The following is a 17,433-nucleotide window of genomic DNA, read 5'->3' as shown; positions in this document are numbered from 1 at the left end:
TACATATATGCATATACAAAAAAGAATTTTTCGAATTTTAATATGACACTTTTTTTTTTTTTTTTTACAACCACTGTAGAATCAAAAAGATTTCAGGAAGAGGCCTCAATCTGAAAAAGTTATTTGATTGAAATTTTGCTAACTATATGACCAATCACTGTGAGAACTGAAATCCTATTTTTTGCTCCTGTACAGAGGCCGAAAATGCAGCAAAGTTGCCTTAAGACACAATCAATCCAAATTTTTGACCAGTGAAAAGAAGCGAAACAAATAAACATCCGTTTGCCACACTAATAAACATGCACAGGGTGTTGTGTCTAATAAAGGAGTATTTCTATCCCCCACCACCCATGTTTTGGCTGAAGGCTATAAAAGTTTGTATATAGTCAGTACAATCACAGTACAGGAATGTACTGTAAACATGCCATGCTATTCAGAGGTCATCTTGGCCACTGGGTGTTCACTCTAAAGTGCAAAAAAAAACAACAACAACAACCCACCAGACAAATAAAACAGACAAAACATGATGAGCATGCTAAGTACCATAATGCTTCAACCAGCACTGTAATGATTTCTTAGAAAATGGATGCTTTAGAGAAGGCCGACATTCCTCAGGCATCCAAACAATACATTTTATAATTTGGATTATACCACAGAAGCATTAAGAGGCCAAGCATCATGTCCTTTTCTTTCTTATGATCATGAATTCCTTTTCTCGTGATCTCGACATAACAACATGTTTTTATTGTTCTAGAGGCTGCAAAAGCTTAGCGCAATCCCACAACTAATTATGATGGATGAACAAATGAGTTTTTACTGTGATCAGGGACTCAAGCTGAAACAGCTCCATGTATGTCAGTGATGGACAACTTCCACATTAGTGTCCAATACTTGAGAAGGACGCCAACGTTCATGCGACACCAGTCCCATTCACAAGGCTTGAGATTTCTCACGAGGAAATTCCATGGTGCAAGAACAGCCTTTTTGTTATGTCATGCTCACGAGACAACGAGAAAGAAAATAATAATAATAACGCGTGGTATCTTACGGCTTCCGTACAATTCTGCTCAGAGGGTGTTGAGTTATTTTCTATAACAGCAACTCAGATAGCAATCCTGGCTACAAACTTAACATAATTGTCCCAATATGTTATCGTTTCTATACGGTGACTTGTATGGTGGAGCCGCCACATAAATAGATTTTTTTTTTTTAAACAAACGTGGTGAAGTTTTCTGTGTTTATTTATGATGATTACTATTATGTATGATTAACACAAACCAACAAAATATAACAATAAACAGATAAAAAGTAAGATTACAATAAAAAATTCTAATCGTGGCAAATTGCTATGGATGAAGGAGGAATGAAACCCATCAGGACGTGCTGTTATAGGAAAATAATTCATTTCAGTGTAGTTCACAACAACCCATTGTTGGTCGTTTGCCTTTCTGACTGGAAAGCTTATTTGTGTGGCAAAAAGGACGTCCTTCTACAGATATAACAAACAAAACTAGATTTGCTGCTACATTTAATCCTTCCATTATACAGAATATTAACCCTACTGTTTAAGGACAGTTATTTGAAACATCACTTTCTTTCTTTTTTTGCTTTGTTTGAATAAAAAACAGGAACATCCAATGCTATTGGTCCCTTAAGGCTTACTCAATGGAGATCTGAAGCAGTCAACAGGATTTTTCTTACAAGTTACATTCTACACACACACACACACAGAAAGAGACACGCAAAAAAAAGTCGCCATAAAATGTTGGAAAGTCTATGGCTTAGTAAAGATCTATTTGCTATATAGATAAATGAATATACCCCATCATCTTTGCAACACTGAAAACCAAGAGTACCATAGGAAAGACAAATTTTTTTACACGGCAACTTGCGTAATGCTGATGTGTTCAACTTCAAACACTGCAATGAGTTTTTATTTAGTCATACTGCTCATAGGTTCTTTTTTATTTTTTCTTCTTCTTCTTTTTTATTTTATTTTCGTCCAGTCTTCTGCATTAAGCGCCAGTCTGTGAGAGTAGCTCAGTTTATCCCGATCCATGTGTCAGTTAGGAACAAAACAGAGTGCATTGGGTGGGGGGAAAAAGAGGCCGATGTGGCCCGCATTAGGTCTCGGAGTATCCTCTTTCCAGATTGTTGTGTCAAGGAGGAGCGAAGACGCGCCAGCTAACCCACAGCTGGAGTTCAGCAACACGGACCGGTGATCAGCTTTACTGGAGATGAACTGAAGTCTGAGCAGAAACATCTCTCTGTGCTGCACTGAAGATGATGACGAAACGGATCAAGACGATGTAAAACTGAAGAAATGGCACCAGCAAGTTGTGTGTGGTGGCCCCTTGCTAACGTTCGCTGCGTGTGCATAATAACGATGGACTCGACCGCGAGCCTGCGATGCTCGTTCTTGCGTTCTTTCTTTCGTTTTAGACGGACAGCGAAAGGTAAAGGGGCTGAGCCACGGCATGAGGGAACGTTGGTTTAAAGCAGTGGCACTTTCCGGTAACACCTGGCTTGGAGGGCACGGATGCCATTGTAGCTGTTGAAGCTGTTGTAACTGTTGCCGTAGTAACAGAACACATTAAGATATAAAATATAGGATAGGATTTCTCTATATTGCATATGTTGCAGCATGTTTGCCAAGACTGAATGAGGTCATGTCCAGTTTGTTGGAAAAAAACAAAAAATAAGTTAAAAAAAAAAAAAAAAGTGTTGAGGAACGAGAAAACACAAGGTGCAAATACCCTAGAGAGATATGTCTCCAGCAAATCTCATTTCTCCCAGGCTAACAGGAAAAAAAATAAAGTACCTGACCATTAAATGACCTTCACTGGCTAAAGTCACTCATTCAAAGCTAAAGAAAAAAAATCCAAACAAGCCTTCATGCTTAGTGCTCATGTCCTCCCTCTCGTTCTCTCTCCCTCACGCACGGAGGACGCGAAAAGTCGTAATGCGATAATCATGGATAATCAGAAGAATGAGCATGACCGTTATAATGAACAGATATTTGAAAAAAAAAACAAAAACAACAACAAACAAAGAAACAAAAATAATAATATGCCAAGGTGTGTAACTCTCCCGGAGCACAGGCCTACATTTTAATCCCCTCCTGCTGGCTGAGCTGAGAGAGCGTCTTCTTGATGCGCAGGGCGGTGAGGCGAGCAGCTCCGTTGGCGTACCAGCATTCTCGCATGATCTTCGCCATCACCCTCAGAGCCTGAACGCAGTGAGACACAGAAACATCCAGTGAGACTCATAGGAACAGACAGTCAGCAAACATGAGTCTGTCTCACGATTTCACAAGTTCAGGAATAACTGGGGGAAAAAAAAAGAATATTTATAGGTATAAAATCCTGTTAAAGTTAAGTGCAAAGTTTGCACACCCTTAGAACAAAGAAGTGAATTTGATAGCAGCAAGACATTTAGTGTGATAGATTTCACTAATGCTCCTTCATTATCACAAAAATAGCCAATAGTGTACGTTAAGATATGAATAATGGAAAAAAAAAAACAATCTTAATGATACTTGTAGCAGGCTGAGCAAATGTTCTATTATATTAGGTTATCCTGAATTGAAATGGTGCATGTATCTCGACTGCATGTGAAGTTCTAGCGTTTTAAAGTTCCTTTCCAATTCCACTGAAGGACACTGTGCCAACCTCCACATCCATCCGTCCATTTTCTGTACCGCTTATCCGACACAGGGTCTCAGGGGAGCCTGGAGCCTCTCTCAGCGAGCTCAGGGCATGGAGCAGGGGACACCTTGCATGGGGGGCCAGTCCATTGCAGAGGACAATATGGCAATAATTCACACACACTACGGACAATTTAGAGATGCCAATCAGCCCACAACGCATGTCTTTGGAATGGAGAGGAAACCAGAGTACCCGGAGGAAGCCCCTGAAGCACGGGGTAGAACTTGAAACTCCATGCATGCAGGGCGAAGGCAGGATTCGAACCCCCAACCCCGGATGTGCGAGGCAAACGTGCTAACCAGTAAGTACATTTACTTACAATAAAAAACCAAAAACATTACTGCCAATTGTTTTAAGGAATTCTCAGTTTACAACAGGAAATTTATGTGTGCGTTATCACACTAATTATCAGCATTATCCATCTCTTCACCTGAGGTCGAAATCACTCATGGCATTTAAACACGAGTCTCATCGTCGGCTTTTCACTCAACTGATCTCATAACATCACTGGGGAAATAATGGCTGATTAAATCCTTCTGTTCTGTTGGTTAAATTTCATGTCATTAATATATTTTTATTAAGCCGTTTAAACGTTTGAAAAAAAAAAACAATTTGTTTCTCTACAGCACTATCTAGCACTAACTAGATCAAAACATAAAGCTCACTGTGCAAGGAAAGGTTCTTACTGCTGCGTTTGGTATAACTGACTCCATACCATGGAGACCGCCTGGGGCACGGCTAGAAAGTAATCAATTTTAAAACATTTCCGCATTGTTTCCTTAAAGTAGAGGTTTCAAAGTTTATTACTGGCTTTATTACTAAGTTAACTTAGCCAAAATCTTACTTATTTTATTTAAATTCATTTTTTTAATCATTTGTATCTGGTAAATGGTCTGCACTTATATAGCGCTTTTATCCAAAGCGCTTTACACTGTTTCTCATTCACCCATTCACTAACACTCACACATCAATGGAAGCAGAGCTGCCATGCAACTTGCCATCGGGAGCAACTTGGGGTTCAGTGTCTTACCCAAGGACACTTCGGCATGTGGAGTCATGAGGGCAGGGAATCGGACCACCAACCCTACGATTAGTGGACAACCCGCTCTACCACCTGAGCCACAGCCATCCATTTGTGGGTGTTTGTCAGCCGCAGTGACGGTTCACGGCTTTTCCCACACCACTACACGTATTAGTTAAAAGTTTGCATCTCCCTTTTTTGAATGTGATCTTAATATTCCCTTTGCCTTAATTGTGCTTATGTAATTAAGATGCATCTCCTTGGGTGGCTAAAAGCCCGATCATTATCATTTTGCTGGTGCCCTTAGGTTGTGTCTGAAGCCAAACGAGGCTAATTAGATTTTTAGTGTTGTGCAAAATACTTGGTAGCTGTGAACGAAATGTGTCAGTGTGAATAAGTCGTTTTATGGAAGCAGCCCTACTGTCTTATTATATTGGAGTCTTATTACAGTGGAGGGGTCACACATATCCAACTTGCTCCTGCTGGTATTGCATCTAGACCAACTAACACTAACGTGTCAGGTCTTCCAGCAGGAATCTGAAGTGTACTTATCAAGAGGAAGTCAAAATGATGAGATTCTTGATCAATTCTGTGTTTTGTCCTTTAAATATACAGGAGTAAAGACTACAGAGTAAAACTACTCATTTACAGCATACAGTATGCTCTCCAAGTTCATCCTTGCTCTACGCAGTTTCTCTTCCTCTGGGTCACATTTTCACAGATTTTGCTCGACATATTCAGACAGACATTATTTGACGCGTTGTTGTATAACATGCTGTGGAATCCTTCTGTTCTGTCATGACAGAACGAAGCGCAGGTTTGCAGTGAACCCTTCTGCTGTCTTGAGCCGACGACCAAACTGCACAAAAAAATCTATATTGATTTGGTCAGTTCTGTACCTACGCTACAGGCATGTGTTCACCTCACTCACACTTGGTATCAACAACATTTATAATTTATCTGAGCTCAGATGTTACTGCAGGCAGGAACAGAGTGGAATCTCTTCTTATATTCACTTTGCCTGGGGATATCGCAAAAGATCCCAATCTGTTTCCATCCCCATAGCTTAATATGAGCTTAATAAAAAAATTATAATAATAATAATGCCATAATACAGTTGAATGGAAAGAGGGAAATGTAACTCCGTTTTACAATTTATCTAACAGAACTGTGGGCGTACCTGTGTGACCAGGACTTCGGATTCGGATTCAAGTGGCTTAAGTCAGAAGTCTTTCTTTGAAATGAAATACGAATTCTACTAATATGTTGCTGGAAACACTAGGTACAAGTGCCAGCACTATCAGCATGGTCAGTGAATTCTGCTAAAAATTTTTTTGTTTGCACCTGCCCATGATATTTTCTAACAAATTTAGCTGGTTCTATTTCTCAAAATATAAACAAACTAGTAGCCTAATTTAAACCATCACAGCCCTGTCCAGGTAGTTAGTAAGGGCACTATAAATACATCTTCCTTCGCCCGATGAAATTCAAGTGTTCATACGTGCAGGAAAGTAAAAACTTCCTTCCTCCAGTCTCAACCAGATGTTCTGTGAACCTTTCTGATAAGCTTTCTTAAAACAAACAAACCTCCAACATGGTAAATGCTCTGCACTTATATAACGCTTTTTTAACCTTAGTGGTTCGACAAAGCGCCTTTTTTTCCTCATTCAGCTGATCACACACACACCAATGGTAGCAGAGCTGAATGCAAGGCACTAACTTGCCATCGGGAACAACTTGGGGTTCTGTGTCTTGCCCAAGGACACTTCGGCATGTGGAGTCATGTGGGCCGGGAATAGCACGCCACCTATTCATACGTGCATTTGTATCAGTTACATTACAGTATTATAGATTCATTTTAAAATGGTGTAAATTAAATTTTTTGCCCATGAATCTACACATAATACCCAACCATGGCAACAAAAATGTATAATTATTATTAGTATTTTTTTTAAGAAATCTTCTTAAAGTATTCAGACAGTTTATTCAGTACTTTGTAGAAGCACCTATGGCAGCAATCACAGCTTCGAGTCTTCTAGGGTAAGTCTCTTCAAGCTTTGCACATCTGGATTTGTGTTATTTCTCTCATTCTTTTTTTTCTGGCACATAACCTCAATAAGATTAGATGGGTAGTGTCTCTGAGCTGCAATCTTCAGGCTCTTCATAGATGTTCTCAAAAGGGTTTAAGTCTAAGCTATGGCTGGACCACTCAAGGACATTCAGAGACTTGTCTCAGTGTTGTCTTGGCTGTATGCTTTGGATTGCTGTTATGCTGAAAAGTGAACCTGAGACGTACACTCAGGAACAGGTTTTCATCAAGGACCTCTTTGTATTTGATTGCAATCTTCCTTGCCCCAATTCTAACCCTGACACTGAGAAGTATCCACATAGCATAATGCTGGCACCACCATGCTTCTCTGTAGGGATGGTATTAGCCAGTTGATGAGCAGTAGCTGGTTTTTGCCAGACATAGTGCTTGGAGTTCAGCCCAAAAAAGTTCAAAATGTTCAGCCCAAAAAAAAAGGATAATTTTTCTTATGCTCTCGGAGTCCTTTCAGTGCCTGAGATGGCAGGCACTTCCATCTATCCAATCTACCAGAAAGGCCAGACTGATGGAGTGTTTCTGAGATGGATGTAATTCTAGCAGATTCTCCCATCACTGTGGAGGACTTGGGAAGCCAGTAGGTCCTTGGTAACATCGCTGGTGAAGGCCTTTCTAGCTTGGTTACTGAGTTTGGTCGGGAGACCAGCTCTAGGAAGAGTCCACCGTGCTCCTGGGAACATTCAAAGCTTTAGAGGTGGTTTTATATAGTGGTTTCCTTGGACGTCAGGGCTTGGTTTTGGTCTGACATGTACTATATATCATCTGACATGCATATATGCTAAATCTGCATCACAATCAGTATGTTTACATGGACAACAATAATCTAATTATGGAACTTATTCTGAATAATATTGTGATTAAGGTGTTTACATGAGTTGCTTTTAGAATATTCCTTTCATATTCCTGTTTTACATGTTATAGAACATAGATCGATTAACGGTACACGTCATTACGTCATCGCGCCACGCCGTTCGACGTCCCTCCAGAATTTCACGTATCAACATACAGTTGGTCTTCGTTATGGTACCGTATACAGTTTTGGGTGTTTCATTTTTAACTTTACGAAAGCTTCAAGTGCAGTTAATTATTTGTCATGCTATACGTGCTAATAGACGACTGTTTGAAGCCGTGGGCTGTGTCCCAAGCCATGTACTTACCTACTATATAGTAGCCGAGATACATGTCTTTCTCCTACTATATAGTAGGTAAGTACGCAGTTTTGGACGCAGACGTGCTCTTGTTTGCCGTAAAACGGTTGAGCGCTGCCGTGTGTGAACGTGTCCTGTCACAAAATGCGGTGAAAACTCCCACATGACGTTAACAGTGTGATTAAGGTGTGTACATGTCTGTAATACACTTCCATATTGCGACTAAAACAGGAATACTCCACATGTCTTAATTCCATTTGTGTTTACTTCGAGTATGACTTTAATCGGATTAAGGTCATCAATAATCGCTGTTTACAAGCTAGTTTCTTAATCAGAGTATCGTCTTAATCGGGTTAATATTAATATAAAGATTATTGTTGTCCATGTAAACGTACTGAATGTTGCTATGGATTTGTCAGGTGCACTTTCATGCTGCAAATCTCCCATTCTAATACATCCCAAAGGTGCTATACTGGATTCAGATCTGGTGACTGGGAACGACACTGGGAAGTACACTAAACTCTTTGTCATGTTCATGGAACCAGTTTGAGATGGTTTGTGCTTTGTGACATGGTGTATTATCATGCTGGAGGAGCCGTTAGAGGATGGGTAGATTGTGGCCATAAAGGGATGCACATGCTCAGCAACAATGCTCAAGTTGTCTCGGGTTGTGACATTCAGATGATACTCAGGTCCAAAGTGTGCCAAGAAAACATTCCCCACACCATTCCACCACCACCACCACCAGCCTGAACTGTTGCCCCAAGGCAGGTCAGGTCCATGGATTCATGCTGTTGATGCCAAATTCTGAGCCTTCATATGTTAATCTTCATTTGCAACAGTCTGGCAGGTCATTTGAAACCATGTTATGGCTTGCTTGATGAATATCACTACTCTACTGACTACCTGAAATCAAATGAGTGCCAAATGAGTGAATGAGTGCAAAAAGTAGTCTTCATGAAAAGTGAAACGTCTGTAACAACGCTGGCAAGGCTGCAGTGCAGCTTCTATGGTTAACCATTAATTTCTTCATTGATATTCAGTCCTAGCCCCGGAACACTGGGCACATGGCAGGAATACATATCGGATAGGACACAAGTTCATCACAGGGCACCAGACACATTCATTCACACCTAGCAACAATTTGTGAATTTCCACTGGGATTAATAAAGCTATCTATCTGTCTGTCTGTCTGTCTCCCTGTCTGTCTGTTCGGCTGTTGCCTACAGGTTGACATCCTGTTAATTGTCACATTATCATTAGGTTTTTGTTCAAGCACGAGAGACACCTGATTCTGCCTGTTTAATGAGCTGATCTTGGCCTTCAATGACCTATTATATGTGGGTCCTGCTTGGTTGGAATGAAAATCAGCAGCCACGCCGGCACTTTGTGGATACGTTTGCAGACTCCTGATGTAAATAAAGTTCTAAATCTCTCTAGTTGATGAAATGTTTACTGTACAAATCAAGAAAAGTATGAAATAAATAAATAAATACTATGCATGGCAGTATTAATGTTAATATTAAGAAGTAAAAAAATAATAATAATCATGTTTTGTATGAAAAGGCCATAATTTATAGCTATTTTATTTTCAAACTACTTTAACCTTCCCCTTAGACAATAAACTTTAAACACTCCATGAGGTGGCAGTGATCTCTGCATGAAAGCTTCCACTGTAATCACCTAGAAATTGAGCACATTTCAGGCGTAACATAATGAAAAAAAACCCCCCAAACCATAAAAAAATTATTGTCACCCATGTTACACCATGTCTGGGAAATAAAAGTTTCTTGTTTGTCTCGACATGGTGCAACACCTGGCCATAATGCACAAACTGGTCAATTCAGAATGAGCTCCTTGGAGAGGTCATTAAAAAACTGGCGTTTTCAGTATTCCCATTTTAGAAGGTAGTCCTGGTGAAGCAAGAGTGTGTAAATGTAATCTCAGCCCTTTCGCTGTCCCAGCAAGCCTGAGACAGCCATGGCTGAGACACCTGCATGCATGTGTGTGTGTGTGTGTGTAGGCGGCCGAGTCGTAAACACAGGCAGAATGCACCATCTGCTTACATTACTCCACCAAACGCTGCACACGTCATGCGCTAAATCACACCCCACAAACACTGCAGGCGATCAGCCAGGTTTACAATAAACTCTTCTAGGAAGCAGAGCAAATGTGGCACGTTAGTCAATTTGACGCTCTCGGGAAAAAAAAAAAAGAAAGAAAAACCCTGAATGAGATCGAGGTCGAGCAGACGCTGATTAGATTATGGAATCACATTAGGGTGAATTAGGCCTAATGTAATTGTGTCTCTTTTCTGTGTAATAAAAAGGACACTAATAAAGGTGCAGTGGAGGACGCGGCTGCTGTGGGCTTGATAGATGGCAAATGATAGAGGAAGGAAATCTGCAGTCTCTCTCTCTCTCTCTCTCTCTCTCACACACACACACACACACACACACACACACAAACAGACATACACACACACACGCACCTCTCCTGGGGAATGCGGTTTGATTCAAACGTTTGGCTCTGATAACAGCAATAAACACACATCTAGGAATTTCGCTCGTCCCTGAACTGCAGATTCAACACTGCGACATCCTCTTCGATGTCTCCAAGAGCCATGAGGGTTGTTAGTAATTGTGGAAGAGACAGCAACACGTCTCGCGCTGCGGAAGAAAGGGCGCGACTAAGAAACGCTTGGTAAGTATGTAGGATTGACGGCGTACCTCGCAGCTCTGCCATCTGTTGGGAATGTTGGGCCGTAATTTCTGCTCACACACCACCTTCCTCATTTCCTCCACTGACGGATCTGACTGCACCAGATCGTAATACGGCAACTGGTAGTCTTCATGAATGCCTGAGAGGGAGAAAGAAAATGAGGCTCAAGTGCTGTACTAAAAATTAATGTACGCAGATTTTATTCATAAATTTAAAAAAAAATGTAAATATTGATTGGGTTAATAACTAAAAAAAAATATTTACCTGCTAATAATTGATAAAATGTATGGTAAACCGGTAGAATTTAGGAAAAAGATCAACATACAAAATGAAAAAAACCAACAACTTATGAAGTAAAATAATATCTGAAAGTATTAGAGACATATCGTGGCTAGTATCTGTTAGAAGACTCGCTCTAAGGGTTGTAGAATGGAGTTGTATTGTTAAGACAACTGTGTGCCTCATGCCAGGTTGTGAACACGAAGAAACAATTGAATATTTCCTTCTAGATTGCTACCGCTCAAAGGAAGTGTGGGAAAAAATGAAAACAATAGGATTAAAGTTTTTTATGGTAAGAAAAAGTGTGTAAAAGTGAGCATGACTTTTTATGGTACATCATGTGTATGATTAAATCCAAACTATGTAAAACATGATGCAGAATGTCCATTGACCAACAGTTTGTATGAAGTGATGTAGTTTTTAAAAGTATTCGAACAGAAATGAAAAGGAAAAAAAAAAAAATTAACAAATCTCTGTTCAAAGACCAACGTGTATGGGACTCTAGTATTTTATAGTTTTACTTTTCAAATTTCACTAACATGTGAGTGTATGAATCTCTACTGTTTTGCTGATAATTATGTAAATGTGTGAAATTTTCTTCCAATGAAGTATATTAAAAGGAAAAAAGAAAAGAAAGAAAATAGTATGTAGTCATAGGTTACGGTATAAATCCAGCCGGGTTTCACCCATTTATGTTAAATATTGCGTTGAAACCTCTCTTCATTAAATGCTGTTAAACATGCATTGCTAAAATTAAATCAAAGGCACAGAGAGGGAAAACATAATCTATCTAATGCACTACCAAAGTTCAACGCGAATATGAAAAACCAGTCATTTTAACTGAAGTACCTCCAATCGAACATCTGCTTGCAATTTCCCAGAAGACTAAGCCCATGGCGTAGATATCTGCTCGCTTGAACGACTCAAAATGTTTCATATTTATTGAATCGTCAAGGACCTCAGGGGCCATGTACCTGTTAGGAGACAGTTTGGAAAATTTAATTAGAACACATACACGAACAGAAGAAACCACAGCAAATATTACTTAACAGATTAAAATTCCAGCTCTGTAATGACAGCAGATTCTGCAGAAAGCATCCAATTAAAAATAAAAATGTCCATTTTTAAAATAAATTAGGGTCTGTTGTTGTTTAGAACACTGATACAGAGACAACACTGCAGTTCAGGAGACACCATCATCCTGTAAAGAATAAAAATGGTTGTTATTATTACAAGTTATACAACACCCAGTTCCGGTCCACTCAGCCATCTATATTATAGTATAACAGCACTGGTCCATTTCACTGTGTGTACCACTCCACTTGTCTGTGTTTGCTACAGAAAATTTCAATTCTAGCGATAGTTCATTACGCCGAAATGGTTACTACACTTACTACGGGCTGTTAGTCAGTCAGTCGGCTTGCGCGTTACCATGGCAACACTGCACGACACAACAAAAACAAACAATATTTGGTCCTATTGTGTCTAACAACTAAATGACTCGAAATTCTTGTTTAGTTTAGTTTATTTATTTATTTGAAAAGGGACCATGAACATTAATGTTAAATGTTTCCATTTCATGCATTGTACCGGATTTAGCCAAAGGCTAATTTTTATCCACAGTCCCCTGGCAGAGTTGAGTCAATTTGAAATAAGATTTTAACCTCAATTTAAAAAGACCAATAGATGTACACCCTTTTATATCCTCTGGTAAGGCATTCCAATTAGTAGTAGCTTTCACTGAAAAAGACCATGATCCAAAAGCAGAATGATGAAAAGGAACGACAAGATCACTTACAGATGATAAACTTGCATTTCATTAGTCATCTCTAGATTAAAACCTTGACCCTCATCATCAATCGGAAGAACATATTTATCTTCTTGCAAATTTTTCCTCTAATTTGTTAACGGAATTAATTAAAAAAAAAAAAAAACTATTAAAAGTAGTAGCAATGGCATAACCATCTTCAATTTGTTTTCCCTGAACATTGAGCTTAAAATCTATAAAATTTGGTTCCTTCCAGAAAACAGTATTTAATGAACGAGGCAAAAGGCAATAGCAAGTAAGATTGTAAAAACGTAAATAAAGATAATTGGATTTCTCAACTCTTGAATAACTTTATTTCACAGACCTTTATAACAGAGCCTATGATTTAATGATTTATTTCAGACTTAATAGCATTCTTTAATGCTAGGTCCCTATTCTTCATCAGCTTCCATAAATTCTCATTGAACCACGGTAAATTATTTTTATGCTTGAATTTTAGAAGATAATATAATCGTTCCACTTTAAACCAGCTATTTCCTCATCAAATGCTACTAACCTTCCTTTAGGTTCTACGATGAAAAAAATGTAACTTTATAGAACTGAAGTTTATAGAACTGTTGTATGAAAACAATATCACACTCACAATCGTGCTGATATTCAGTACAACAGCACTCTTGCTCGGGCGATATTGATTAATTACACCACTGTTTAGACAGAAGTTGGTGTATGCTGGCTGCGGGATAAATCACGCTTATATCAATGGCATCTACAGTAACAGCTAATTCACAGGGACTTGTATGCTGGATCTTCAACATAATCAAAGACTACTAATAATAAAGAAATAAATAGACCATGTCTAATCATTGATATGATGAGCATTTCTCTAAGAAGATGTTTAACATCTATGGAAGGAGTCTCCAGTGTCAGTTCTTTGGAACAGTAAGTTTTACACCATGGGAAAAGAGGTTTTCTTTTGTCTTGTTAATTTCAAGAGAAGCTGGTGAAGGAAAGACTATAGCTTCTATAACACCAGTGATAAAAGGAACTTGACATTACAGGCCACTAAAGATGGATTTAAAAAAAAGTATGACGTGCCGTAATTAATAAATAGAGTAAAAGAAGAATGAAAGACTTTGGGATGAGCTGGTCTATGAATATAAATCAGCTCCACTTCATGTTTCACACCACCCTGTCATCGATTATTTTCTTATACCAGCATTTCCCATCATGTTTTACTCCTTCCTTAAAATAACTGTGTGACCAAAATGAGTGTGATCAAAAGTATGTGGACACCTGACCACCATACCCATATGCTCATACCCTTATGAACATCCCATTCCAGATTTAATCATCCTTTATCGTTACAATAACCGCCACTCTTCTAGGAAGGCTTTCCACTAGATTTTGGAGCGTGGCTGTGGGGACTTGTGTCCATTCAATCACAAGAGTATTAGTGAGGTCACTGATGATGGGTGAGGAGGTCTGGGTTGCAGTCGGTGTTCTAATTCATATCAAAGGTGTTCATTGGGGTTGAAGTCAGGGCTATGTACAGGACACTCGAGTTCTTCCACTTCAACCTTCAAAACCATGTCTTCATGGAAGAAGATGCTCACTTTGTGCACATGGGTATTGCCATGCTGGAACAGGTTTGGGCCTTTTGATAGAAATGATAAAACTAAAGCACGCCAAGACATCCTAGTAAACTGTGTGCATCCAACGTTGTGTTAACCGCTTACGGAAACTCTACATATGTCTGTGGTGATCAGGTGTCCACAAACTTTTGGCCATAGTGTAATTATGAATCTATCTAGCCAGGAATTCAATTAAAAGCAAAGGGGGGAACAAAATGGTTTCTAGAAATGCATGTAAGCGAAACAAAACAAGGTTGTTGTTCCAGCAGGGGTGGGGTTTGATATAAGATAAGAGCAAGGCTCAGCTGGAGTTTCCCTGTAGCTTATGTCAGGAAGGAAGGGTGTCGGCTCAGCTAATCTCTCAAAATTTAGAGCAGGGTGAAGTCACGGCTCTGAGCCAGATTAATCCAGACAAACTCCACAGCGAGAGAGGAGGAGCATGGGCCTGGCGCCCAGATAATACCCGCCTCTCAGCTGACGATTTTGGCCCAGTCATGAACTGAGAACTCTCAATGACACTCCATCTGAAACCAACTTCAATAAATATATCTCGGTACGCCCGGCGAGCTGTCCGGCATTTCACACCATTACATTCAATCACGGTGTCCTCTTGACTTCTAAATGAAGCGAGTGTTTACTTCGACTATCCACGCAAAGAGGCTTCACGACGTGCCAGCTCGCTAAAGTGAGTGAGAATGGCGCTCAGCAGTGGTGTGGATCTGACAAGCAGGCAAACTGTTCCTCTGGCTGCTCTGAAGTGTCAGGACTTAACACCACACAAAACACTCGAGACCATGCCATGCGTCCTGGATGACACAATGCCACGCTGACACTCTCCAGCAGTCATTTAATGCCCGAGAGATGTCGAGCCAAATTCCGACGCGTTCTCCAGGCCCTGCTGGGTAACAACTATGACCGAATATCGTCTTGTGAATTACCATCTCCCGCGGGTTCGTTAGAGCGATTTTCTACGTGACTTAACAGTAAAAAAGAACGACGGCACACAAAATTGAGGGTCATCTGCAATCGTGCTAATTTTCAGTCACAGGCATGTTTAAAGAATAATATCATCCTTTCAAAACAGTGGAAAAAAAAAGAAAAGAACTCAAACTCCTGTTCTTCTCTGAGAGCAGAGAGGAATGTGAGGTGTGTGTGTGTGTATGTGTGTGTGTGTGCTCTCCTGCAGTGGAGAGACGGTGTATTTGTATGAGCTGTGTGTTACTGTGCGGTGACTCACACGTCGGCTGTCTTCTCCACGTTCACATGCTGTTCTCACTCCACATTCACTACCTACTGCTATAAAAGAAACTGGAAACTACTGAGAGACAAAGTGGCTTCCTATTGAGGTAAGAGGTGTGTTGTGTTTGCAAGAATTACACAGTAACTATCAAAACAACCGCAGGTGGACGATCTGCTTCTATCAAAACATTTCACAGCTCTGTAAGTGCATTTCCAAAAAACTGTCCAGTGTGTTTCCAAAGCTTGCAAATAAAGAATGAAACACAACAGGACATGCTAGTATAGGAAAATAATCATCAGAGGGAGTGTGTGATGCAGCTCGACACAAACCCGAATTACTGTCGATTATTTTCCAATAACAGCATGGCTCGAAGCGGTTTCTTCCCATTATACCACAGTAATTCAGCAATGCTCACAATCTTCATAATAAAACACAACGGACCATGATGAACGTGGATTATTTTCCTATAACAGCCCAGCCCACGGTGTGCTGTTCTTTTTAAACCACCACAACAATCTGCCAACGAGCTTTCGTTTCTTAAATGGACAAAACTCAGCTTGACGTTTCCGAGACACTGGGAAACGCAAACTCGTTTCCTGTGGCAGAGACAGAGAAATACACAACGTGCCTATTTCTTTATTAAATGCCCTACCTCTGGATAGAGCTCTCATCTACTCCAATTCCACAAAGACATTCTCACTGTGGTTGTGGGACTACGGTTGCTATTATGGCCCTGGGACTGCGATTACAACATGCAGTTTTGCACTTGGGTCTCCTTTGAACAGTGGACTAGTTCAACAAACAGACTTCATATAAAAACCATAATGAACTTTCCTTTACTTTCACACTATCCGTTGTTACCCAGATGAGGACGGGTTCCCTTCTGAGTCTGGTTCCTCTCAAGGTTTCTTCCTCATATCATCTTAGGGAGTTTTTCCTCACCACCGTTACCACCGGCTCGCTCAATAGGGATAAATTCACACGCTTAAAATCTCTATCCTGTGTTTATATATTTCTGTAAAGCTGCTTTGAGACAATGTCCATTGCTGTACAAATCAAATTGAATTGAATTGAATTAAATCACAACTCCATCTATCCATCCATCCATTTCCCATACCCCTTATTCTGCACAGGGGTTTGCAGGGGAGCCTGGAGTCTTAGGGAACTCGAGACACAAGGCGGGGGGACACCCTGGACCAGGTGCCAACCCATCGCAAAGCACAATCACACACACACACTCATACACTACGGGCAATTTGTAAATGCCAATCGTGTCTTTTGGACTAGGGGGAGGAAATCAGAGGACCCGGTGGAAACCTGCGAAGCACGGGGAGCACAGTGGGAATCGAACCCCCAACCCCGAAGGTGCGAGGCAAACGTGCTAACCGCTAAGCCACTATAAGTTCACTATACAAGTCCCTGTGAATGAGATGTTGCTATAAAGAAAATAATGTATTATTACAACAAGCGCATTAGAATACAAATCATTTATGTTACAGTCGGAACTACTGTCAGTGATGCTTTCATAGAAACTCATCAACACATTCTGATTTGAGATTTCAATAACGCTCACTGTTGTGTTTTATTTTCGGATTTTCTAACCAATTCTCTTCAACATCCAGGAATAAAGATGTAATGATAGTAAGCAGGAAATCGTGTGATACGTGTAGAATGTTTTATTTGCAGTTCCGGGGTTTAAAGAGACTACAGCTAATATTACAGTCCACAATACATAATAAGGTAAGCAAGTGAAATGATTAAACTATTTATTTTTTTCCAAAATGAAACACATTATGCCATCTTAAAATGATTTT

At 40.0% G+C, this 17,433-nt stretch overlaps 1 protein-coding gene across 1 annotated transcript in view; it reads right to left on the bottom strand.

Moving 5' to 3' along the window:
- Positions 1–2,687: 2,687 nt before the first annotated feature.
- Positions 2,688–17,433, bottom strand: part of tgfbr1b (transforming growth factor, beta receptor 1 b) — an 87,689-nt gene continuing 72,943 nt past the window's right edge. Inside the window, exons 7-9 of the mRNA XM_053635696.1 lie at positions 11,830–11,954; positions 10,710–10,840; positions 2,688–3,229 (exon numbers count right to left, since the gene is read on the bottom strand). Of these exons, the coding sequence (XP_053491671.1) occupies positions 3,104–3,229; positions 10,710–10,840; positions 11,830–11,954 (382 nt within the window). The 3' untranslated portion in view covers positions 2,688–3,103. The remainder of the gene's footprint in view (positions 3,230–10,709; positions 10,841–11,829; positions 11,955–17,433) is intronic.

The sequence above is a fragment of the Ictalurus furcatus genome, chromosome 1 (assembly GCF_023375685.1).
Source record: "Ictalurus furcatus strain D&B chromosome 1, Billie_1.0, whole genome shotgun sequence".
Classification (NCBI taxonomy): domain Eukaryota; kingdom Metazoa; phylum Chordata; class Actinopteri; order Siluriformes; family Ictaluridae; genus Ictalurus; species Ictalurus furcatus.
This window is presented reverse-complemented; position numbering and strand designations above follow the sequence as displayed.